Source organism: Sarcophilus harrisii, chromosome 1 (genome assembly GCF_902635505.1).
Source record: "Sarcophilus harrisii chromosome 1, mSarHar1.11, whole genome shotgun sequence".
NCBI lineage: Eukaryota > Metazoa > Chordata > Mammalia > Dasyuromorphia > Dasyuridae > Sarcophilus > Sarcophilus harrisii.
The window spans coordinates 384,578,506-384,605,757 of record NC_045426.1 but is presented as its reverse complement, the minus strand read 5'-3'; the positions used below and the strand labels follow the sequence as shown (position 1 = coordinate 384,605,757).

General features: G+C 37.4%; 1 protein-coding gene across 3 annotated transcripts in view; it reads left to right on the top strand.

Annotated features, from left to right (window-relative positions):
- Positions 1-232: 232 nt before the first annotated feature.
- The window catches only part of SLC12A7 (solute carrier family 12 member 7), a 284,134-nt gene continuing 257,114 nt past the window's right edge, over positions 233-27,252 (top strand). The window contains exon 1 of one of the 3 annotated variants that reach the window (XM_031946098.1): positions 233-851. In XM_031946098.1, the coding sequence (XP_031801958.1) occupies positions 587-851 (265 nt within the window). In that variant the 5' untranslated portion in view covers positions 233-586. The remainder of the gene's footprint in view (positions 852-27,252) is intronic. The other 2 variants (XM_031946093.1, XM_031946094.1) reach the window with 2 other exon arrangements.

The window sequence follows — 27,252 nt, the reverse complement described above, 5'->3', positions numbered from 1 at the left end:
TCTCTCTGCCCTTAAGGTACCATTTGAGTAGATCTTTGGACTTTCTGTGTACCTTATTCTAATGTTCTCATTGGATTCCTCTTCAACCCACCCGCCCACTTCTTTATATCTGGAAATTGGATGTCAAATTCTATTCTCTGTCTCCAGTCAAATGCCTCTCCAAGGCGCCCGGGAGCAGTCTCTGCCTAGTCCATTCCTTGGCCTCTCTTCCTCAGTGGACACCCTCTCTTCCACCATTCTCTTGAGCCCCTTGAGCTACCAGCCGCTTCTCCACTTGGTCTGAGGACCAGGGGGCGGGGTCTCTCGGCCGGTATCCCCGCCCTTCACTCCTTCTTCCCTCCTTCTCCCTTCTCCCTCGCCCCCCACCTCCTCCACCCAGACAATGTGCCGGGTTAGCGTCCGACTTTTGTTTGAACTTGGCATCGCTCAGCCCCCGATGCCGTAGTGACCGAGGGGAGTCTGAGCTCTAAGGGTTCAGACGCCGGGGAGTACTGACGACCGCGCGCACCTCGCAGCGGCCGGAGCCGCAGCAGCTACTCCTCGGTCTTTCACCAGCCTTTGGCAGAGGAATTCCCTCCCTGGGGCCATGTCCCAGCGCTTTGTAGTGACCCCCGCAGCGGGAGGGCTGGTAGAGCCGAGGACTCAGAGCGGCGGCGCCACCGAGCCAGAGCTCAGCGGCCGAAGCAGTCTGCGCCCTAGCCCGCGCCCCAGCCCGCGCCCCAGCCCCAGTCCCAGTCCTCGTCCAGGGGCGCGACTGGCTGGCGAGAAGGTCCCCGCAGAGCCGGGGACGAAGGTAGCCAAGGATGATGCGTTGCCTATCCTGCACTACTGTCGGGAACCCAGTAGATACGGTAGGTGCCCCGCTATCCACGACCTCTGCCGCCTCTGGCACAAATCACCCCAAACTTCAGTGCATTTTCCTACAGACCTTTGTTTGGTATATAGGGGGGTATTGTTACCCCAGTTTCCCGGGGCTGGGGATGAGTGGTGCAATAAGGAAGGGAGAGGGAATCGCCAGTAATTAACCCAGAGCTCTCAGGATGACGAGACCCTTCTACATTCCCCTCCTGGTCCCGTTAATCCCCTTTCCTTATTCTATCCACTCCAATCTTTCCATTTTGATCTTAGCAGCAATGCTGATTCTAATAAGCCAAGAAGCTGAAAAGTGGCTCTCTTGGCTTTCTTCGGGATCTTTAAGTCCAGTATCGGCTTGGAAAGAGTTGCCCAATAGTGGGAATTCCGTCCTGAGGGCAGTGCTGAATGATTCCCTGGGGGCCTCCCAGGAGAAAAACAAAGAGCTGTGCCCCGGTGGGGTGTTTATGGATCCCAGGCTTATTGCGACTCGTAACACTTGCTTCACAGACTCTGGGCTAAAATTCGAGCAGCAGCCCCCAAAATAGACTTCTTTGAACGTTGCTTTCTGTTTCTCGCATGTCAGACGAGTGTAAGAACCTTCAGCCAAGTGATTAGATGGTAATGATCTTGGTCTGCAGAGTTGAAATCGGGACTATTATAGTACCGACAAGTTTGGCGTCCTTGAGATTTATTCACTGGCATTGACTGGACAATTTATCTGTATTGGCATGATCTGGCTACTTCTGTACTATTGGTGAACGTTAAACTTTAATCATTCATAAACTTGCCCCTTATCTACATCTCTTGCCACCCAAGACATCCTTTCCTTACCTCCGAGTTCCATCCGTGCATTGTGAATACCGCCTACTAGCCACCCGCTCTCTTCCGGGTGCATTTCAGTACTGTTGATCTTCTTTCAAGAAATCATGTGATTAGAGCCACGGTCGTCTCCAAGGTTGCTTCTTAGTCCTATCGTGACAGCCTGTCTACTTCCTACTGGCAGTGTTCCTATTGTAACTGGAAAGGGAGGAAAGTCGAATTTATCTCGGAAATTGGGCTTTCCTCCTTACTTTTTTAAGAAGAGGAAAAGAGGATGGGTGCTTAGTCAGTGATAGATGTGTTAATTAATTCTCTGACTGTTTAGTGTTATTTTCCTATGAAATCCTAAAGTTTTAAAACCAAGATGAAAATCAGACCAAAAATGTGATGACTGCCTGGGGACCTCTTCTCAGAATAATGCTTTTGAGCGCATAAAATAAAATACATAGAATTACAAAGGAAGCAATTATGTTGAAATACAGTTAGCAACATTCTGAGAAAACGTTCCTACACCCAAGTTAAGACCCTTGATCCAATCCATCCTTTTCTCCAGACAGCCGAAGAGATTCTTTTGCTCAAGAGAATACGTGGCCTAAGTAGGGACTATAACCAAATTTTTTTTTAACCCACTCCCCTCTCCCCTCTTCCCACTCGGTATCCCAAACTTCTCTCGATTATGCCAGCATACCTGGAAAGAGGTTGGACTTCCACTCTTTCGAGGTGTCCCGGTCTAGAAGAGCTTCTTTTGAGGAAGATGAATTATTGAAATAATTGTCCTTTCAAAGTGTCTTCTCTACCAGTTTTTATGATACATCCTTTTTTATTATACATACAGTTCAGAACTTTGAAAAAAAACCATTCTTTTGTCTGTTATTATTTTCTTCTGTGGTAATAGTTTTAGCCCAAGTAGAAGAAAAACTAAGTGCTGAATATAAGGGAAGAAATGTCTCTTTTCCTTCTAATGAAGAAGTTCTTAAAGCTCTTTTTGTGTGTAATGGATCCTTCTGGCAGTCTAGTGAAACCGGTAGACTATCTTGAAGAATAGGGTTTTTAAATGCATAAAATAAAGTATTTAAGATTATAAAGGAAACCAATTACATTGGCATGTATTTATCATATGTTTTCTTTTAAATCAAGTTTCTGGACTCCAGGTTAAGAAATGTAAGATCTGCAATAATCTCTCTTAGACAAAACTGAAAAGAACTCTAACCATGAAGTGGACTTAAGAGTCTAAATTTAAAGTTTCAGTGTAGTCTCGATGTTACCTAGTCCAGTTTTCATTTTATACATGAAGGAACTGAGTGAGGCCTTGAGACTTTAAGGGATTTACCCAAGATTACAAGGATGGTAAATACCAAACAAAAGAATTTCATCTCAGGTCCTGATTCCAAATACAGGTTCTTTTTCTACTTATTTTTTTCAAGTGCTGAACAAAGTCTTTTAGGGGTTATTAATCTAGTATTTTGTGGAGAAGAAATTTTCTCTCTATGTAATTTGTATACTACAGATGGGAGATGAATTTAATTTGGAAAATGTTTCTGGTTAACACCTGAGCAGTGCTTTGAAAGAAGCTACAGATACTATGAAGTGAGGTTGAGGAGAGAAGTTGGTAGCTGTCTGAAAAAAAAAAAATATATATATATATATATATATATATATATATATATATTCAGTGAGTTAAAGCCAGAAGGGATCTTATCTTAGAGGTCATTTTTGTCTTATCCCCTCTTTATATAGAGGAGAAAATTGAGACCCAGAGAGATTAATTTGCCATTAGTCACACAGATAGTAAATACCAAAGGTTGTATTGTTTATTTTCCAAGCTTGAAATTAATGGGATTTGACTTGTCCTATAGGACTTTACAATATAATAATTTAAATCACCTCAAAAAGAAAATCTAATTAGTGGAGGATAAGGAGGGAAAATTTCTGACTATAGGAGATTGACAGATGATAAGGCTATGGTCTGTTCAGTCTTTAGTTTCCTTGAAGGACAGGAGAACTTTATATATATAGTATGGCAAATTAATTTAAGACAAAGTATTGATTTTAAAGTTAAACATGCAGATTCCATTTTTCATGAAGCTGATTCTTATTGGAAAGGAGTTCTCTAAGATGATTTCCTGACTTTCAGTGGTTTACTTGGTCTGGAGACATGTCTCCCAAATGAGGAGCTAAGGAAGGACCTTAGTTCTAAATCAGTCAAAATGCCCATTGTAATTTAAATCAATGGGGTTTGTAAAGCATATTAATGAGAAAGAATCCATGAAGGATAGTAAAGGAAGAAATGGAGAGAGACAGAGACAAAGGGAAACAGAGAAAGAGAGGGAGGAGAAAGAGAGAGAGAGGAGGGAAGAAGGAAGAAGGAATGGGAGGAGGGAGGGAAGGAGGGAAAAAGAGAGGGAGGAAGGGAGAGAAGGAAAGAAGGAGAGAAGGAAGGATTGAGGGAGACTTAGAAAGGCAGAAAAAGAGAAGGTGCAATAGAGAGAAGGTGATTGCTAGAACAAAGACTTAAAAGGAGGGAGGAAGGAATGTGGCAAAGGTATATGGTTAAGACAGAATTTATTATCTTTTCCTCTAAATGATTTTCCTCACCTACCCCTTGTCTTCTCTATTACTATAGCAAACAACACCATCCACTAGTCCTTAAGCTCCCAGCCTAGGTGTCATCCTGAACTGCTCACAATCTCTCAACCTCCATATACAAGCTGTTGCCAAGGTTTGCTGATTTCATCTTTGCAACATTTCTCCTATAGTTCCCCCTCCTTTACCCTGACATTGCTACCACTCTAGTGCAGGCTCCAGGCATTTTTTCTGCCCACCATAGTTGGTACATTACTTCTCCACTGTCAATACTGACCTCCCTGGCTTTAAGTTCCAACTAAAATTCATTAAAATTCCCCAATGGAATGTGTTGCTTACAAAAGCAATGGTTTGTTTCTCACTAGAGACCTTTAAGTGAAGTCATCTAGCAATGACCACTTGTCATGAATTTTGTAGAGTTTCTTATCCAGGTACAAGTTGTACCAAGTGGTCTCTGAGATCTTTTGAACTTTAATATTCTGACTCTTTACCCTTAATCTTCATTTATTCATTCATTCATTCAGTAAACATTTATGAAACACCAGGTACCAGGTACTGTACTAGGCACTGGAGATACAAAGACAAAAACAAAAGTAGTTTACATTCTATGTTGGGAGAGGGACTGGAAAGCATGTTTGTTTTTTATTTTTTCTTTGTTTGCTTTGTTTTGTTTTTTGAGAAGGGGAGGATACTAGCAATTGGGAGAATCAGATGGCACTTTAGTTGAACCTTAGAAGAAGCTGAGGATTCCAACTTGTGGAGAAGGTGTACATTCCAAGAATGAGAGAAAATCCCTGCCAAAGCATGCAGGCAAATGATGGGATGTCAAGTACAAATAATACTCAGTAGGCCAGTTTGCCTGGAATATAAAGAATTGAAAGGAAAAGAAATCAGCGTTGAGCCCATAAAATAGTCAGTCTAGAGCTATATTGTAAGGGGCTTTAAATGCCAAAAAAAAAAAACAAAAAAAACAAAAAAAACACATTATACTTTATTGTAGAGGCAGTAGGTAGCTACTGATGCTTCTTTTTGTTTTAAATTTTATGTTATTCTGAACTTAAGAAATAAAACAAGGATTTCCATAACATCATAAAATGGGCAAGAGGGAGATGATTGAAAATGAAATTGCAAATCTATTATGTACAACTTGCTTTTCTTTGTAAATATGGAATAAAATTATTATGTAACTCCCCCCTTCTTTTTATTCCCTCTCCCCATTAGAGATGCCCACTGATAAGGTCCCCAGTAACTGGGTGAGGTAGCCAGAGAGGGACTGGAGCATTGATGGAATCGTTCCTTGGGGCAGGCAGGGAAAAGCACTAGTAGGAATCAATTTTAGTCCCACCCTCTGTGGAGGTTGTTGGCAACTCTGCCTCGTTATGTCCAGTCAGAAATCTGAATTGTGTCAGATCCCTGAGGTTGAATTTTCCCTATAAATCTATCCATGGCTAATGCCATCATTACTGAATCCATCTTGGAGTCATAGCTCACCATAGTACCTTACTTCATGTGTCTTTCCCTTCCCTTTTCCCCCATGCTACTTGATATCTTTCTTCTCACCCTCCCCCCCCCACCCCCCGTAGTTCATGGTGTCTTTCTCCTTACAGCTAACTCTTTTAGTGTGCTAAATATCTTTTGCTATTTAGCCTGCCAGCTAAGGGCATGCTCCAACCCTATGAAGTATTCCCTTTCTCTTGGCTAATTATGGATTCCATTATGGAACTTGTCTTTTCCATCATTAATTTTACTTAAAATAATAGCTTTTTATTTTCAAAATATAGGCAAAGATAGTTTTCAACATTCACCCTTGCAAAACCTTCCATCATTTATTATTCAACAACAACAACAACAAAAACACTCTTTCCTCGCTGACTATATGCTCTCCCAATTCTTTCATATTTATCATCCCTGGTGTCTATTGGATCTCTTCATTTTGTCTGTAACCTCTTCTCCTAAATAAACCTATCTTGGCCATTGTGAATTTTTCACATAACCGAACCCAATATTTGGTGTTTACAACAATCTCATCATTTGATGCTAAACTCCAAATACATCATTTAAAATCAAGAATTGCTCTCCTAAATCATATCGACTACCATAAGATACAAACGTGTGTGTATGTATGCATGTGCATGTGCGTGTGTATGTGTGTTCTATACGTATTTCGATTTATCAGTTTTTTCTCTGGATGCAGATAGCATCTTCCCTAATCAGTTTTTATAGTTAATCTGGATTTTTATAATAGCCAAATGACTTAATCACTCAAAGTTGTTCTTAAAACCCTATTGTTGTTACTGATGCTTTTCTAGCAAGGGAATGACATGGTGAGACTTGTGCTTTAGAAATGACAATTTGGCATTTCCATGAAGATGGATCATCTAAAGGAGAATTTTGGAATCGTCTAGGCAAGAGTTGGTAAGAGCTGACAGAACAGAGGCAAAGGTTTAGACTTGGATGTAGAGTCAACTTGGTAATTGATTGGATATGAAGTATGTAGTTAAGGGATGATGAAAGTTGAATCATTAGCTGTAAATAGGAGGCATTGGAATATAATTTGAAGCCTGTGTTGAGAGGAGAAATTTTGGAATAGTTGCTATGGAAAATATGATAGGGAATGGATAAGAATACTCTTTTCTATTTCTTGCTTTTTCATAAATTGTTCATCTAGTGAGGCACCATTTGTTAGTCATAAGTGATGTCATCTTGATAATCATACTTTCTCTAATAATAATCAGCAGCCTAGGAGTAGGGGTATAAAAATAAAATGATAAGAAGCTGTCAGTAATAGGGACTCAAGATTTCATGTATCCTTCTCTTTTTCTGTTCTATTTTGTATAAGGAGATGCTCATTTGATTTAGTGCTTATTTAGAATAAAGTAAAAGAAATTTTCAAAAAAAAAATCAGATGACAGGATTACTCAAGAATCAGGATTATTAGGTTAATAAATTTAGAAAGTTAGGGGAATAAAGGGTTCCAGATTACCAGCTAGTGAACCATAACAGTGGAAGAAAATAAGCTTTGGACTATGCATGGAGGCAAGTGAAGCTAGAAGAGGAAAAATGTATTGGGAGAATGGGACTATGTCAAAGACCTGGAAGTCATGATGGAGACAAAGAATAGATTTAATATGAATGAGAGATTATAAAAAGTGTAGAAAGAACATCTTTCAGTAAAGAGAGTTGAAAGGACTGTACTGTCCTTGGGGAAAAGCCATATTCCTGTCAAAGTAACTAGATGGAAGGAGCATTGACTGAAAAATTCAAGAAACTATTGGGCTCCAGAGACCAAATTGGAATGAACTAAGAGATGGACTGTCTGGATTGATTTGGGGCTGGTCAAAATAGAGATGAGGAGTCAGGCTATGAGGAGTCAGGCTTTAGTACTTCACAATCAAACCTGTGCAATGGGAGCTGGCCCTTACTCAGTCAGCCCAACTCAAATAATAGAGGTTTTAGGGAGCTGATCTGTCCCAAAGTTCAAAATTTGAGGAGGGAGGGAAGTATAGCTTGGTAGAAAAATTAATGGATTTGGAATCTGAGGACTAAATTAAATTCTTGCTTCTGATCAGGTTGCCTGTATGTGTTTTTGAGCCCATTCCTTGGGTTTCTGTTTTTGTATCTGGAAAATAAAATGGTTCTACCACTCACACTGTAGTTTTCTCTAAAGTCTCTTCTCCTTTTATTACCTATGAATATGAAATACCTGTATTTTGGAGTGTGTCTGCAAGGGATCTCAGCCTCAACCTGTGCTTTGGCATCCTCTCATTTCCCTCCCTGTGGGTCTTTCAAGTTAAAAAATCAGACTGAACAATTTTTTTTTCTTTTGCTTAGTTTCTTCCTTTGTAAAATGAAGATAATATTAATAATTCTATTCACATCAGGTGAGTAGATAAACACTCAGTTAGATGGCACAGTGGAAAGAGCACTGGACTTGGAATCAGGAAAACTCTTCATGAGTCCAAATCCAGCCTCACACTAAACTAGTTACATAACCCCTGAGAAGTCACTTAACCCTGTTTGCCCCAGTTTCATCATCTGTAAAATGAGCTGAAGAAGAAAATAGCAAACCACTGCAGTATCTTTGCCAAGAAAACCCCAGGTGGAGTCATGAAGAGTTGAACACAGCTGAAATAACTAAACAGCAACATCTACCTATAGCTTACTTATCCAAATGATGAGGACAATCCAATAAGGTAAATTTGTACTAATCTTAAAGAAAAATCCCTAGATTTTATTTTGCTTGAGAGACAGTGTGATTAGCGTTGATTTAGAAAGAGGTAGGTTAAAGTGTCTCCTCTCTAACACATATTGGCTGTGTGACCTTGAACAAGTCATGAAATCTCTTATTGCCCCAGGCAAGTCTTTAAACTACCAGTTGGGGAGCAATTTCTAATCTGTATTAGTAGAGGAAATGTCTCTGGACATTCTCTAAGTCAATGAAATCACAATTTTAGACCTCATCCCCTTTTTTTTTTTTCCCAACAAATGACAGTAAAACAACTGCTTGGTGATAGAATTCCTTTAGTATTCATGAATGAATGAATGAATACTAATGAATAACTTTCCTTCATTTGTCCATATAAACCATAGAGACAAACAAGTGAATTTAGGGATTTAGAAACAAGTTGTTCATCTAGCACAGACCTGTTTATATAAATTAAACTTGAGATTAGAGAACTAGGTTGAGTATCTGAAGTCCTTGAATGTATTTTTTCTTTGTCCTTCCCTATATTATGGATACAAAAAGTTCAGGAAATGAAAATAATTTTCTGGTAGGGATATAAATTAGTTTTTCTCATAATCATGTATAAAAATTTCTTTATGAATGTAAAGTTTCATAAATGTGAATTCAACAATATGCAATAGCAGTAATGCTCAGTTTAGAACCCCAGAATCTTAGATTTGAATGGGTGCTTGAATAATAAGTGCTTACTATGTGTCACACACTTTGCTAAGCTCTAAGGAAAGAAATAGTAATATTGACAATCCTTGCTTGTAGGAGCTCATACTTTAATTGAGAGAAATAACATCTAAAAGAAAATTTAGTGCAGGACAGATGATAAGGCCTAGGTGTCCATAGTTTGTAACTTTAGATGATAGTGATAATCAACTGGCGGATCCCCCCTCAGGTTCTTAAGAACCTCTGTGAGATCCATAGACCTATATAACAAGTCTTTGGATAAATTTCAAGACATCGACAGACTTGGATAGGAAAAAAAATACGTCCTTACTTTTGTTAATCTCCAGCTGAAATTTAGCATTTCTTTTGATTATTTAAAAACATTATTAAGATAAAAGACCTATAATTTTCATTAGACTGCCAAAGTCTAATTAAAAAAAAAAATGTTTTTAAATATGAAGAACTCCTAGATAGAAGTGGACAGACAGCAAGACCTGGTGGTTCTTCATTTTACAATAATTACAATTACAATAATTAGAATAAATAATTAATAATAATAATTACAATAATACAAATCCCAATCTTATCCAAGTGGTGTGGTTCTTAAAAATACCAGATAAGAACCAAAAAATAAGTCAAGAGAGGAAGGATATTGGTTTGGGAGGGCCTGCTGCCCCCAATAGCCTGGATAACTTTGGGGTGAGAAAAGGAAATTAAGTGGGAAAAGTTGTCTCAGTCCCCGGTGTACATGTTGCATTTCCTCAATCAATCGATAAGCATTTATTGAATACCTATTAGGTACAGCTAGATGGTTCATTGGATAGAATTCTGGGCCTGGAGAGTCTAGAATACCTGAATTCAAATTTGGCCTCAGCTAGCTGTGTGACTCTGTTTACCTTAATCCATTAGGAAAAGAACTAGAAAATCAGATTTATTCAGTGTCTTGCCAAAAAAACCAATGGTCAGTATTGGCAGGTTATAGTCCACAGGCTCATGGAAGAGTCACTAAACTAGATGTTGGACATATAAAAACAAAAGCAAAGTAGCTCCTATCCTCAAAAAGCTTATGTTCTTTTTTAAAATAGCTTTTTGTTTTTCCACATACATGCTGACATTTTTTCAACATTCTCTTTTGCAAAACCAAATGTTTCTCCCTCCTCCCATTTTCTCTCATAGACAGCAAACAATCCATTATAGGTTAAATGTGCAATTCTTCTAAACATATTCATATATTCATTATGTTGCTTAAGAAAAATTATATCAAGGGGGGGAAAAAAACACAAGAAAGAGGGAGGAAAAGTAAACAAACACTCCCATGAGAAAAAAGTGAAAATACTATGAACCAGCCCTGCATTTCTGGTATAAATCCAACTTGGTCATGACATATTATCCTGGGCATAATCTGCTGCAATTTCTTTGCTAATATTTGTTTAAGATTTTTCCACCAATATTTGTTGGTGATCTTCTTTAAAATATAAGAGTTCTCTCTGGGAGAAAGCAGGTTTCTTGAGGAGGTTTTCTGGAGGCAGCTTTAGTTTCAACCAGCTGATAAAAGTTCAGATCTTTTATTGTGTCTTTCAATATAGCCCGGTTAGCTCAGAGGCCTATCTCTCTGCTTGGTTCCAAGAGCTCTTGAAGCTTTGTTCTTGGCTTCTGCCTCTGCTTTCTTCAGCCTCCAGCCAGCACCAAGGTAGAAGATGCAATGACTCTCTCTTGCCTTTGAGAGAGGGCTTGTGGGCTTCCTCCCAGAGTGCTCCTCTCCAACCCTAGTCAATGTTCCAGAGAAATTCTTTCAAGCTCTAAGAGCTTCCTCCATATATATGATCTCCCAAAGGTTAACGCCTCCTTCTGGAGGCAGGGCTTAAGGGAGCTGTAAATTCGGATATCTCATACTAAACCGTGTGAACTCCAAAGAGTACTTAAATATTTCTTGCTTCTATGAGCTCTCTAAAGGTGTGAACACAGGCATCGTTTCTATCAGTTGTACTTAGTACCTTGTTTCAAGTTCTGGCCCAAAATATCTCCTTCTAAGATCAAATCAATCATATTGAGCCATGCTAAATTAGATAACTATTGTCTCTATCAATTCTAATGACTTAACAGTTTGTAAAGATCCCAACAATACTATGCTTTGATCCACATTGAGTCTCCATAGTAAGGAGTTCTTTCCTCTAAGCCATGCTGGTGATACTTGCCTCTCTTATGAATTTAGGTGGATACTTGTTATGCAACCTAATTTTGGTAGTTGTTGCAAATAAAAACCCCTCAGTTAGCCCACAGTCTCCATACATGCACTTGGCACAGTGTTTCAATCTGAGAATTTTTCTACAATTCATTCTGAAGTAACAACCTGAGTGAAACAGGATTCAGAGGATTGACACTTAAGAGATCAACAGGGAAGTGAAAAGAATAGCCAATTTGGAGTCAGACAACCCAAGTTTCTCACCTGTCAATGCCATATGACTTTTGGGTCTCTGTTTCCTCATCTGCAAAATTTAAGTATTGAACAGATTGTCCCCAAAGAACTTTGCCTTTTCAGATATGAGTCTGTGCTCTTCTCTGCTCCTTCTCTTACTTTAGGGCTTTTTCTCTGTAGAGATTCTTTTTTTAAAGCTTTTTATTTTCAAAACTTATGCATACATAATTTTCAACATTCACCCTTGCAAAACCTTGTGTTCCAAAATTTTTTTCTCCCTCCCTCAGACAGAAAACAATCCAATATATGTTAAAGTTGTGCATTTCTTCTATACATATTTTCTGTGGAGGTTCTTTTTTTATTATTATTAAAGCTTTTTATTTTCAAAACATATGCATAGATAATTTTACAACACTAACCCTTGCAAAACCTTGTGTTACAAATTTTCCTACCCTTCCTCCTCCTTTGTCCTGGATGGCAAGTAATCTAATATATGTTAAACATCTTAAAACATATGATATATGTATACATATTTATATAATTATCATGCTGCACAAGAAAAATCAGATCAAAAATGAAAAAAAAAATGAGAAAGAAAATAAAATGCAGCAAACAGCAAGAAGTGAGAAAGTTATGTTGTGTTCCACACTCAACCCCCATAGTCCTCTCTCTGGGTGTAGATGGCTCTGTTCATCACAAAACCATTGGAACTGAACTGAATCCTCTCATTGTTGAAAAGAGCCACGTTCCTCAGAATTGATCATCACATAATCTTGCTATTGCCATGTATTATGATCTCCTGAGTCTGCTTACTTCACTCAGCATTAGTTCATGTAAGTCTCTCCAGGCTTCTCTGGAATCATCCTGCTGATCATTTCTTATATAACAATAATATTCTGTAACATTCATATATTATAACTTATTCAGCCATTCTCCAACTGATGAGCATCTACTCAGTTTCTAGTTTCTTGCCACTAAAAAAAAGGCTGTGTGGAGATTCTTTAAAAAAACATTTTGATATACTTAACTTTTGTCTTTTGATTTCCTCTTCCTACTGGATGGGAAAAATGGGAGACTAAATTTTTACCAAAGGGTAAAACATGCTTAGGTCTATTCCCTCTTTGCTGTTTCTATGATCTTTTCCTTATCTCATTCAGGTCTTCAGTGCTTTCCTTCTGTGAATTCTCCTCTTCCTTATTTCTTTTCTTTTCTTTTTTAATTGAACATTTTTATTTTCAAAACATATGCAAAGATAATTTTTCAACATTGACCTTTGAAAAACCCTGTGTTCCTGTCTTCTTTTGTTTCTCTTGTTTCTTTTCAATAATGAAGTGATTCTAGGAATTCCCAGTAGACTTGTGATGGAAAGTGTCATCCCTCTGGAGAGAGAAGTTTGGAAAATTAATGTGGATCAAAGCATAGTATTTTCACTGTTTTTGTTGTTAGATTTTTTTCTTTCTAATTTTTTCCCTTTTGATCTGATTTTTCTTGCTCAGTATGATGGATTTAACTCTATATAGCAATGATGGATTGCTTGTGTCTGGAGGAAGAGGAAGAGGGAGAGTGGGAGAAAAATTTGGAACATAAGATTAGGCAAAGGTGAATGTTGAAAATTGTTATTAATTTTTTTTTGCTTAGACAATTGGGGTTAAGTGATTTGCTCAGGGTCACACAGCTAGACAGTGTTAAGTGTCTGAGACCAGATTTGAACTGCGGTCCTCCTGACTTCAGGGCTGGTGCTCTATCCACTGTACACCTAGCTGCCCTTTAAAAATTATTTTTGCTTGTATTTGAAAAAGCAAAATACTTTAAAAAAAAAAAAAAAGAAAGAAACCTGTTCTTCAGAAAAGTTCTGTTATTGCTTATTATTATTACTCTAGCCCAATCCATCATTCTTTTTTTTTTTTTTTTTTTTTTTTTTTTTTTTTTGGTATTCTATTCATTACACCATTTACCTTCTTCCACATTTAATTTTGACCTTTAATTATAGAATCAGTTTACAGCTTTATTCTTAATTAAATGAACATGTGGCAGCACCTAACTCATAAAGGAGGGATATATCAGGGCAAAGAGTCATTATCAATATGAAATTACACCAGGAAGCTCACCTCTGCTGTTGTTGCTATTGTGTTCTAAGACATGGATTGAAATGTATCAATCCAGATCAGGTTCTTAGAAGTTCAATGCATTTCTTTACTTTAGGCTTTCCTTGTTCCCTTTGACTAATTCAATTTAGCCTAGAAATAAAAGTGAGAGTGAAAAAAGGAATAAATGGTGGGATAGGGGTGGCAAAGAAAGGGAGTAGCTATGTCTCATCTAAGATCCAGCCACTTTATCAACAGTGATTATCCCCAACTAGAGCAGATCAGCCCTTAAATTCTAATTGTGGCACAGTCATGTCCTTTGTTGAATTCTGCTGGCTCCTTCCCTTAGTCCAACCTATGCACAAAGCATTCAAATAAAAAAGTATTTTTCATGGTACAATTAAAAAATCAATATGCTTAACTATTGTTCTTTAATTAAGTAGGATAAAGTCTTCTCCTTGAATGAATAGAAACAAGTTTAAAAAATGAAATATTAAAAAAGTTGATCATCCGATTATGTGTCATGTAGATTAAATGTTAACAGAAAAGCCCCATTATTTTGTACTACCAATAAGACAGTGTATATTAAATTAAAACACAAATACACATACAGAGAAACACAAGAAGTTTTTTGTTATTGTGACTTAAGCTGTCCGGGAATTCCAGAGCTGAGTTACGTACTTTGTCCTGAATTGCCCTTCCATTTCCAGGTATTGTGACATAGTAACTAAGAACAACTTTCTCATTGCTCTGAAAATTTATGGGTCTTTGGAGTCCAGGTTTTGTAATGCTGGGGTGCATTTCTGCCAGCCTAGGAACCTAGTAGAACTTTCATATTACTCTGCAAGAAGGAAATCTAGTCTGGTTTTCTAATTCAGTTGTTTCTTTTCCTAAAAGTGGTACTTTTAATAGTTCCTTATGCTGTGAGTTTTTATCTTTTAAAAATGAACCTTGTGCTCATCTTACTTAATTGATTTATTTATTTACATAAAGAGCAGGTCTGAAAAGCAGGCTGTCCCAGTGATGATCCCCTGTGGGCCTTAGATCTATTGTAGATTGATTTGTAACCCTCCTGCTTAGTTGATGTAGTAATGACATCAAGTCATATAAGAAGAGGTAATGATGTAGTAACAAGATGTTAATATCTGATGATTTCTTTAGGAAGGAGGAACATCCTACTCTCTGATTAAATTAAGAAGCAGCAAACAAATTGGCCATACCTGGTGATGGGGAAGGAAATTGGAAATGGAGAATGGAAACTCTGGAGTTTAATTCTGGAGTTGCACAGCCCATGAACTGGGCTGTCTGTGGAGGGGACCCTTAAGAGGGAGGAGATTTCCCTTTCCACTGCCTTGCCCCATAATTGCATTTACCATGTCATTTAGCAAGGGAGATACTTTCTCAGAAGGAGGCAACCCATCTAGCCATGAGCTCCAGAGAGCTTGAAGCCCATTTAAAGGAGCAGAAATATTCTCTCCAAACAGAAATGAATTAGAGAGACCATCACTAAAGACCAGGAGAAGCTTCAAGTATGACTCTTGGCAGCAGAGAAGAGAGATAGCTGTGGACCTAGAAAGACCTAGCCCTAGCAAGTTCCAGCTGAATTGCAAAAAAGACTTCCCTTCCAGCCCACTCAATCCCAGACCTGTGAGTGATGTAGATCCCACACCTTCCCTATATTTATACCATTATATGTACTACCACTATAAGCATGTACTTTCTCTTCATATGGACACTGTACAGTGTGCACAAGATTTATAGGAGAATATTTTATCCCTTGTTTTTATGATGTCATGTTAATATCTTTGCTAAGAGAAAAGAAAGAGTATTAATGAGAGGCTTCCTTGTAGGGGGTTATGATTTATAGTTTTAGGAGTAGATGCCCTTGAACTTTGGAGTAGCAACTACCTTCTGGGGACTCAAACTTTGAATATGAATGCAAATTTTGGGGTAAGCCAATGGGGTGCTACATCCACATATTTACAATATACATTATCTGGTTCCATTAGACTGTGAGCTTCCTATAGTCAGGGACTATTACACTATTGTATTCGTATCTCCAATGCTTAACCCAGGGACTGGGACAGAATACCTGAGTTAATTTGTATTGATTAATTAATTTGGGGGAACAGTGGTCTAGAAGTAATCTCATTCCCTTTTATGGATGTTATCTCTTTATCTCTGTCTTAAAAGGCAAGTTACCCATATATGTGAAAAGGATTATGTTAATTTATGAAAATCATCCTGACTGGAAAGAAATATTAATCCAAACCTTTTTTTTCCCCCTAGAAACAATACTAGTGGGTAAAAATGGTTAAGTCCATTGGTTTCTCAACCTTGCTTATGTTTTCCTTTTAGACTATACCATCATTTAGCCTCTCAAAGATGGCAACCAGAGAACACTTTCCTTTTCCTCCCAATGCTTTTCCCTTGTGTAATTATAAAACTCTTAGAGTTGAGAGGTAACTTGGTTCAACATTTTATTTGTGTTTTTTATATAGCACAATATACTTAGAATCACAGGGCAATCTAAAAACCCTGGGTTAGGTAGTTAAGGAGTTATGTATTTAATTCTGGCTTTTGTGTGACATTGGACAGATCATTTCACTTTACCTCTTTAGGCCTCAGTTTCCTCATTTGTAAAAATGAAATAGTTGAAGCAGAATAGTCTTTGGGGTCTCTTCCAACTCTGGGTTATGATGTTATGGATTTTGGAACCAGGTTGCATCTTAAAACACCAAATCATTTTTACACAATTATTTCATTTGATGCATACAGGAAACCCAGTGATATAGGAGGGTAGATAGTTGTCATCTCCATTTCACTGATTGGGAAATTGAGACAGGGAGATTAAGTAATTTATTTTTGTTAGTTATGGCAAGTTATTGGTATAGCTAGGATCAGAGTTGAGGTCTCCAGCCTGATAGCTCAGGGCTCCTTATACAATGCAATGTCCTTTTATTTATACAACTTCTTAAAGCACCTAAGAACTATTTATTGCCTCTGCCAACTCCAGAAAGAATCTGAGAAGCTGCTATAGAAAGCAAATTGTATCTCTTCTAACTCTATGTCTGAACACAAGTATAACTTAGATACAATTCAGCTTTTCTTAATACAATAGCTTTTAAAATTTTATATTTATTTAGTGTTAAAGACACTTTTCTCACAGTAATTCTGCAAAATAGTGAAAGCATTACCTCCGTTTTACAGATAAAGAAAACTGAAACTCAGATCAAAGTGACTTGCCCAAGATTACTGAAAGACTGAGCTGGAACTCAAATCCAGGGTTTTTGATTCTATGCCCAATGCTCAACTGGTCACCTTTGCTGACCTTGCTTTTTCCTTCACTTCTCCTTTTAATGAATTAATTAAACAACTAATTGACACCCATATTTCACTTATCAAGAGGCTTTTATTCATCCTGTCTACACTTTTTTAGCTGAACAGTACCTGGGCATTGGCCCAAGAGCTTGGGAGTGGGAAGAATAAAGAGGTGAATTCCAGACCAGTTGATGTAAGAGAACAACAGACAGTCTCAAACTGTATACACACAAGTAACTCCACAGTTGCCAAACTGTGCACCACAACATCAAAGTGCTGCCAGGAACTCATTAGGGCATCCCGGGCTATTTTAAAATTTCAACCTAATTGCTGGAATTGTTTGTTATCTCTTTTGACCTAGAGACACTGAGAAAATTTAAGAACCTCTGAGTTAACTATAAACTCATTGTCAGCAAGGCAAAGAAGTATAGTTGTCCTCTTCCGTATATATTCTTCCCTGTGACTTCATTTCCCCCTTCAAGCCTTTCTGCTATTATTGGTGGATGAAGATTTTTTTTTTTAATGATGTCCAAGAAGACAGGATTTATTTATTTATTTATTTATTTTTTACATTTTAAACAGATATTTATTCTGCCTTTTTTTTTTTTATTTAATAGCCTTTTATTTACAGGATATATACATGGGTAACTTTACAGCATTAACAATTGCCAAACCTCTTGTTCCAATTTTTCACCTCTTACCCCCACCCCCTCCCCTAGATGGCAGGATCCAGTAGGTTAAATATATTAAAATATAAATTAGATACACAATAAGTATACATGACCAAAACGTTATTTTGCTGTACAAAAAGAATCAGACTCTGAAATATTGTACAATTAGCTTGTGAAGGAAATCAAAAATGCAGGTGTGCATAAATATAGGGATTGGGAATTCAATGTAATGGTTTTTAGTCATCTCCCAGAGTTCTTTTTCTGGGCATAGCTAGTTCAGTTCATTACTGCTCCATTAGAAATGATTTGGTTGATCTCGTTGCTGAGGATGGCCTGATCCATCAGAACGGGTCATCATCTAGTATTGTTGTTGAAGTATATAATGATCTCCTGATCCTGCTCATTTCACTCAGCATCAGTTCGTGTAAGTCTCTCCAGGCCTTTCTGAAATCATTCTGTTGGTCATTTCTTACAGAACAGTAATATTCCATAATTTTCATATACCACAATTTATTCAGCCATTCTCCAACTGATGGACATCCATTCAGTTTCCAGTTTCTAGCCACTACAAAAAGGGCGGCCACAAACATTCGTGCACATACAGGTCCCTTTCCCTCAAGAAGACAGGATTTAAAAGAATCTTGCTCCAAACCATCATGAAATTCAGAGTGATATCTTTAAAAAAATTTAGATATTAGAATGGCTCATCTTAAAAAGAATAATCAATTAAGTGATTCTAATTATTTTTTTCCTATTACAAAGAAATTAATGGAAAGAAAAAAGAAAGTCCTAGTTGAAAATCTCTTCTAAGAAGCATGTAAAGTTATTAACCAAAGAGAATCATAAACTATTAGAACAGGAAGGAACCTCAGAAGTTATGTTAATCAAACTCCTCCTTTTACAGATTAGGAAATAGAGATCCATACTGGTAAGGAGATATGTCCAAGGACACTTAACTACTTAGTTATAGGATTAGAACCCATTTCATTAAAACTTATTATAACCAAAGATAGCTAGATGGCACAGTGAATAGGAGAACTTGAGTTCAAATTTGACCTCAATTTAAGTGACTTAACACTTACTTGCCATATGATCCTGGGCAAATCACTTAATCCCAATTCCCCTCCTATCCCCCAAAATTATTATAGCCAAAATTAATTTTGGATAGGTCAAATGAATACTACAATAGTTTTATTTTTATAGCCTATTTGTGCATTTTAAATTTTATTGGGGTCCTTAATGTGATCAATGTGTACAGAATTAGGGGTTCTTAAATCTGAGATATGTGAATTTGTTCTTTAATATTTTAATAAATAGATTTCATTATAATCTATTTCCTTTGTAGTCCTGAGTATTTTATTTTATGCATTTAAAAACATTGTTCTGAGGAGGGAACCTCAGAAGTTATGCTTCACCACACTACCAAAGGGATTTTTGACATAAAAAAAGGTAAGAAATTCTGGTTTATGCCCATTTAGACTTTTACAAGGGAGTCACTATGGTTTATTGGATGACATTGCAGTAATCGAGCTCAGACCAAACCAAGAAAGGAAAGTTAGAACTAAGAGTTCTGGAGAGTTCACAAAATCAGAGAAAGAGTCCTTAATTTACAGATATGCTTAAGAAGGTGGATAACAAGAAGATATACCTAAGAACTGGAAAGCAGTCCAAGGGGAAGGGAGAGGAAAGGGAAGAAACATGTATATGGTATCTACTATGTATTATGATAAATTTTTATTTCATTTGATCCTCATGACACTCCTACAAAGTGAGCGCTGTTATTACCCCAATTTTTAAAATTGAAACGAAGGCAAATAGGAGATTAAATGATGTTTCAAGATCAAACAGCCAGTAAGTGTCTAAAGTAGCTTTCCCTAGAAAGTGTTAAGTATCTGAGGCCAGACCTGAGCTCAGATCCTCCTGACTTCAGGGCTTGTGCTTTATCTACCATGACACCTAATTGCCTTCATGCATATGTTTTGAAAATAAAAAGCTTTAATTAAAAATACTTAATACTATAAACAAAATAAAATAAAATAAAATGTTTTCATAAAATAAAAAAAAATAAAAAATAAAAAATAAAGTAGCTTTCCCCAAAGTCCAAAGTGAAAGGACAGGCCAGAACTCCAGAACTATAAACTAAGATTGATGCAAAGTCCAACAACTGGAACAGTCAGGTTAGTCCGCTGATTAGGCAATCAGCAAAAGTCTGAATAGGCAAGAAATAAAAGAAGAACTAACCAACATGTGTTAGATAAATGTTCACCTGGCTGTCAAGCCCACAGAGGTCAGGGAGTGACATCATCCTAAAGTCATTAGAAACAGGAAGATAGGGTCACCGGATTAACCAACCAGCCAGATTCAGGGACAGTGCACCAGGAAGGAGAATAAGACACCAGGGCTCCTCCAGTGAGGGACTAGATTACAAGGAGTAAGAACCCAGCAACTGGGAAACTAGGTCACTAAGATCTCAACTGGATGGGCCACAAAACTAAATTATTCAGTGCAGAGCCAGACCGATTAAGCTGTCAGCTTCTTTTAATCCTTCTCCCTCCCCTGTTCCCAGTATAAACACACTCTTCCCTAGGGCCATGATTGGTTCCACTCTATGAGGGGATTAAGTAGGTACACCTGTCAGGCTGAGAGAGCTGAAGGGGCAGGAAGCCAGGTGAGTCTCCTGGGAATTCTCTGCTTCTAGCACTGGTGCTTTTTACATGTATCATGTTGTTTCCCCAAGACCTTCCTGCACTTCACTTCGATCCTTTCTTTTGCACTGCCTCCTTCCCTTCTGCTACCCAGGGTTCAGATATCAAACCACGTTGAAATCAAAATAAATCTAGTCTTTTTTTCTATCTGTACAGCCAAACTCAATCAAGTAGGATACACCCACTGTTTGGATTTGATCTTCATTCTTCCCCCTTTTCAATTTCCTGAAATTTCAATCAGAAACTGCTTTCACTGCAAGTCATCAATGACATCTTTAATGTCAAACCCTCTCCTCTTTGATCTATCTCTCTACACCATCTGTTGCCATTGGTGACCAATGGGGTGAACTTCCTTATTTATTTCTCACCTTTGTTGGCTTCTGTGATGCTATATTATATTAATTATCTTCCTGCATTTCTTCCTCCCTGACTTTTACCATGAGTGTTTCCCAAAAATAAGGCTTTAGCTCTATCTTCTAGATATCATTCCCCCATTTTTTAAGATTTCTGTAACTTTTGTGCTGATGACTCTTAATTCTGCATTCTAGTTGTGTCCTCTTGCCTCAATTCTAGTTTCATAATTCAAATGCCTACTGGAATTTTCTGCAGCTTTATTCAACCATTCAACAGATCACTAAGATTATAAATTACAAGTAGAGGGAATTCCTACACTGGGATTTCCCACAGTGATGACATCACAGGTCTGGTAATGTTTTAATAAAAACACACTAAATATCATTTTAATCAGAAATGATTCTGATCCCTGATCAAAAAGCTCCAATGGCTCCCTGTTTGTCAATGAAAGAAAATTCAATTTTCCAGTGTTTAATTTTCAAGGCCTACTCTCAAGTCACCTAAGTTGACTTCCTTATTCCTACCCTACCATAGGCAATCAATTTGTAGGATCTTCTTCTGTGATATCTCTTGAATTGATCCCACTTTCCCCTCATATTTCTATTGCTCTTCTTGAGGTCTTTACCAGCTCTCTCCTAGACAATTGCCTTAGTCTCTTAATTGGTCACCCAGTTTCCATTCTCTCCTCTTACCAATCTATCTTCCATGACTGTGTTATTCACTTGCTCAATCATTTTCAGTGACCTCTTATTGCTTTCAGTATGAAAAATATACTCTATCACTTGGAAATAAAGCTCTTTCCCTTCTGGGTCTCACCTACTTTTCAATATGTATTTCATGTGACTCCTACTTTCCTGAAAAACTACAAGTTGTTCCTTACATTCAACATATCTATTTCCCATTTCTATGCCTTTTTCTAATTTTGTGGCTTAGTCATTTTTCAGTTGTGTCTGACTCTTCATAACCCCATCATTTAACTCTGATGACCTCAGTTTCCTTGTCTATCAAATGAGCTGGAGAAGGAGATCACAAATCACTCCAGTATCTTTGTTAAGAAAACATTAAATGAACTCTAAGATACCACTACACACCTGTCAGATTGGCTAAGATGACAGGAAAAAATAATGATGATTGTTGGAGGGGATGTGGGAAAACTGGGACATTGATTCATTGTTGGTGGAGTTGTGAACGAATCCAACCATTTTGGAGAGTAGTTTGGAACTATGCTCAAAAAGTTATCAAACTGTGCATACCCTTTGATCCAGCAGTGTTACTACTGGGATTATATCCCAAAGAGATTATAAAGAAGGGAAAGGGACCTGTATGTGCACGAATGTTTGTGGCAGCCCTTTTTGTAGTGGCTAGAAACTGGAAACTGAATGGATGTCCATCAGTTGGAGAATGGCTGAATAAATTGTGGTATATGAAAATTATGGAATATTACTGTTCTGTAAGAAATGACCAACAGGATGATTTCAGAAAGGCCTGGAGAGACTTACACGAACTGATGCTGAGTGAAATGAGCAGGACCAGGAGATCATTATATACTTCAACAACAATACTAGATGATGACCAGTTCTGATGGATCAGGCCATCCTCAGCAACGAGATCAACCAAATCATTTCTAATGGAGCAGTAATGAACTGAACTAGCTATGCCCAGAAAAAGAACTCTGGGAGATGACTAAAAACCATTACATTGAATTCCTAATCCCTATATTTATGCACACCTGCATTTTGATTTCCTTCACAAGCTAATTGTACAATAATTCAGAGTCTGATTCTTTTGTACAGCAAAATAATGTTTTGTCATGTATACTTATTATGTATCTAAGTTATATTTTAATATATTTAACATCTACTGGTCATCCTGCCATTTAGGGAGGGTGGGGGTAAGAGGTGAAAAATTGGAACAAGAGGTTTGGCAATTGTTAATGCTGTAAAGTTACCCATGTATATATCCTGTAAATAAAAGGCTATTAAATTTAAAAAAAAAAAATTAAAAAATAAATAAATAAATAAATATACAGTTAAAAAAAAAAAAGAAAAGAAAACATTAAATGGGGGAATGAAGAATTGGACAGGACAGAATAGCAACATCTGCAAAGGTTGCATTTGGTGGTAAGATCTTTTCTAGACCATGAATATTTGTGACTTCTCAGGATTTAGGGGCTCTAGCATTTGTAGAAACAGTTGCTAGATTGAGTCTCCATAGGGATTGATTCTCTGGATGTCAGTCATGGGGATTGGGCTGCTGCTGGGAGATCTCTACTGAATTTTTTTTTCTTTCTTTCTTTTTTTCTGAGGCAATTTGGGTTAAGTGACTTGCCCAGGGTCACACAGCTAAGAAGTGTAAAGTGTCTCAGAACACATTTGAACTCGTCCTTCTGACTTTAGGGCTAGTGCTCTATCCACTGCACCACCTAGCTGCCCCATCCACTGTATTTTCAAAGGAGATGGTAGTGAATTGATCTGCTTGTCATACTTTACCTGTCACTGCCGCAGAATACCATACTATCTCAGTTTGACTGGACCTTTCTCCTATGAATGCAATGAAGCCGTCCTGTGAATGATGGCTTCAAGGTCTGGTTGAGAGCACTGCTCACTTCTGCAGAGCACTGTTATTCTCCAGGCTCTTGTGCTTATCTGCATGTTCCTAGCAATTAGTCAGCAACTGGCACTTCTGATGGTGAAGATGTTGGGTCTGTTCTCTGGGGATTGACTGCTATATTATTATTTTAAGAGCTGTTGTGGAAGTAAGATTACCAGTCTGGGAGGCTCAGGGTCTTGAGTTGTCTTCAAAAGAGTGAAGGAAGTAGTAGTATCTCTGGTCATCTCTGGTCACTCCTTTGAGTTATCTTGCTACTTCAGCTGGTGTTTGCTGTGTACCAGGCACTGTATTAGGACTAGGGATACAAGGGCAACTATTGCTATTAAGATTGCATTGAGATGGATCAGTCTATTGGAGTGAGATGGACTCTGGATTGAACCCTGAAGCAAATGACGAGGGCCAAGAACTGGAGGTGAGAAGGGGATGCATTCCTGGAATGGGGTACATAGTCTCTGCAAGAGTAAAGAGATGGGAGATGGGGGTTTTGTTCAGGGAGCAGTAAGTATGCCATTTTGACCACATTTGGAGGACCAGGGCTCTACATCTTACTGCCTCATAGTTCCTAGGAATTAGACAGATAACATAACTAATATGTTATAAGATGCTAAAAGCATATGTACCAGTAAACCTGCTGTTTAGGATGTATTTTGTACGTCACTAGGTTATCATTAGGAGAGACAAATCAGGGAGACTGATTAAGAGGCTAATGTAATAACTCCTGTGCTATGTAGTAAAGCACTTGACAAAATTTACATGCCATACAAACATGAGCACCTAAGGGTATCTCCTAGCTCCCACTGGCAAAGCATTTTCCCTGAAAAAAGGCAGTGAGGGGCCAAGCTGGACACTTTTAATCTGTCAGCACCCAGCAGCTCCTCCTTTCTGCTGCTAGTCCTAGTTCCAAAACTTGTATGTAGAGAATCCCCAAGGAAAAGTGGATCAACCTTCTCTTTGACATCAGGCCTTTCATCTCCTGCTGTGCCTATGTCTTGACAGAAGAAAAAGACTGATGGAGAACAGGATTTCTTTCTCCCTAAAGTACAGGTACAGCTACCCTCTCCTTTCCCCTTTCCTACTTAATCTTCAGCCTTCAGAGGGAAAAGTAGTGACGCAGAGCATCCCATATGACCTTCTGATTGTGTGCTGCTACCCATCTCATGCTGCATTTTGTTCAAATGCCATTTCCAATCTCTTTTGGAAAGAGGAGATGACAATAGAGATGCTGTTTTGTGCTACAGGAAGAAAGTGGGAGTATGGTCAAGAAAGCAGATTTTCAATCCCTCCCTGGTTTTGCTGGTACCTAATTGTGTGATCTTGAACAAATCACTTAATCTGTTTCTTTGCCTTTAAATGAAAAGATTATGAGTAGGTTGAGTTAATCTAATCAAAATCACAATTCTACCTAAAGCAATCAACTTATTCAGTGGTGCACCAATCAAACTGCCAAAAAATATTTGATAGAGCTAGAAAAATAATAACAAAATACAGTTGGAAAACTAAAAGTTCAAGAATATCAAGGGAATTAATGGGAAAAAAATACAAAGGATGGTGGCTGAGCCATAGCTGACCTAAAACTGCATTATGAAGTAGCAGTCATCATAACCATTTGGTACTGGCTAAGAAAAAGAGTGGCGGGTCAGTGGAATAGGTTAGATACACAAGACACTGTATCACTCTAGTAATCTACTGTTTGGTGTATTCACAATTTGACAAAAATTGCTGGGAAACTGGAAAATAGTATGGCAGAAACTATGCATAGACCAATATCTCACACCCTATCTCAAGATAAGTTCAGGCTACTCTAAAGGACTTATGATGAAAAAGTCTATCCATACCCAGAGAAGGAATTGATTGTGTCTTAACACAGATTGAAGCTTTCCTCTCTGTCTCTGTCTTTCTGTCTCTGTCTTTATCTTTCTGTCTGTGTATGTCTCTCCCTTCCTCCCTCTCTCCCTCTTTCTCTTAAACTTAATTTTTCTTGAGGGTTTTTATTTTTTAATTTTTAATAATAACTTTTAATTTTCAAAATACATGCAAAGATAGTTTTCAAATTCACCATTATAAAACCCTATGTTCCAAGTTTTTCTCCCTCTCCTCCTCCACTCCCTCCCCTAGGCAGCAACAATCCAATATATGTTAAACATGTACAGTTCTTCTATACACATTTCCACAATAATCATGCACAAGAAAAATCAGATCAAAAAGGGAAAAAATGAGAGAGGAGAAAAAGCAAGCAAACAATAACAAAAAAGGTGCAAATGCAATGTTGTGATCCACACTCAGTCCCCACAGACCTCACTCTGGATGGAGATGGCTCTGTCTATCACAGGTCCATTAGAACTGGCCTAAATCACCCATTATTGAAAAGAGCTAAGTCCATCATAGTTGATCACAATTGTTGCCACTGTGTGCAATGTTCCCTTGGTTCTACTGACTTCATTTAGCATCAGTTTATGTAAGTCTCTCCAGGCCTCTCTGAAATCCTCCTGTTGGTTGTTTCTTACAGAACAATAATATTTCTTTTTTTAAAAAATAATTATAAGTTTTTATTGACAGAACCCATGCCTGTGTAATTTTTTACATTATCCCTTGCACTCACTTCTGTTCTGACTTTTCTCCTCCCTCCCTCCACTCCCTCCTCCAGATGGCAATCAGTCCCATACAAGTTAAATATGTCACAGTATATTCTAGATACAATATATGTGTGCAGAACCCAACAGTTCTCTTGTTGCACAGGAAGAATTGGATTCAGAAGGTAAAAATAACTCAGGAAAAAGAACCAAAATGCAAACAGTTTACATTTATTTCCCAGTGTTCTTTCTTTGGGTGTAGCTGCTTCTGTCCATCATTGATCAATTGAAACTGAGTTAGATCTTCTCTTTGTCAAAAAAATCTACTTCCATCAGAATACATCCTCATACAGTATCATTATTGAGGTATATAATGATCTCCTGGTTCTGTTCATTTCACTCAGCATCAGTTCATGTAATTTTCCCTTTTTGGAATAACTTTTGGAATAACTTTGGAATAACTATAAAACTATATTATATATTATTATATAATATATATATACATTTATATTATATATTATATAATATATATATTATATTATATATATTATATTATATAACTATAAAAAGATTAGGAGAGGAAGGGATCGTTTATCTATCAGATTTTTGGAAAAGGGAGGATTTAAGACCAAATAAGAACTAGACAACCAGTTCAATAAGAACTAGAAAAATAAATATTTTGATTACATTAAATTGTATATTTTTGATTATGTTAAATTGAATATTTCATTACATTAAATGGATGTATTTGATAGCATTAATTGATTAAAAATTTTTGCACAAGTGAAACCAATGCAGCCAAGATTAGAAGTGAAACAAAAAAACTGGGCAACAATTTTTTACAGCCAGTGTTCCCGATAAAGGCCTCATTTCTAAAATATAGAGAGAATTTAGTCAAATTTGTAAGAAAAGAAGTTATTCCTCAATTGATACATGATCAAAGAATATGAATACACAATTTTCAGATGAAGAATTAAAGCCAATCATAATCATATGAAAAAATAATCATTATTGATTAAAGCAATGCATATTAAAAGAACTCTGAGGTACTACCTCTCACCTATCAGATTGGCTAAGATGATAAAAAAAAATAATGAAAAATATTGGAGGGGATGTGGGAAAAACTAGGTTATTTTTGGTGGAATTGTGAATTGATCTAGCAATTCTGGAGAGCAATTTGGAATTATACCCAAAGGACTATCAAACTGTGCATACTCTTTGATCCAGCACTGTTTCTACTGGGTCTCTATCCCAAAGAGATTATAAAAGAGGGAAAAAGACCATATGTGCAAAAATGTTTGTAGCAACTCTTTTTTTGTGGTGGAGAAGAATTGGAAATTGAATGGATGCCCATCAACTGGGGA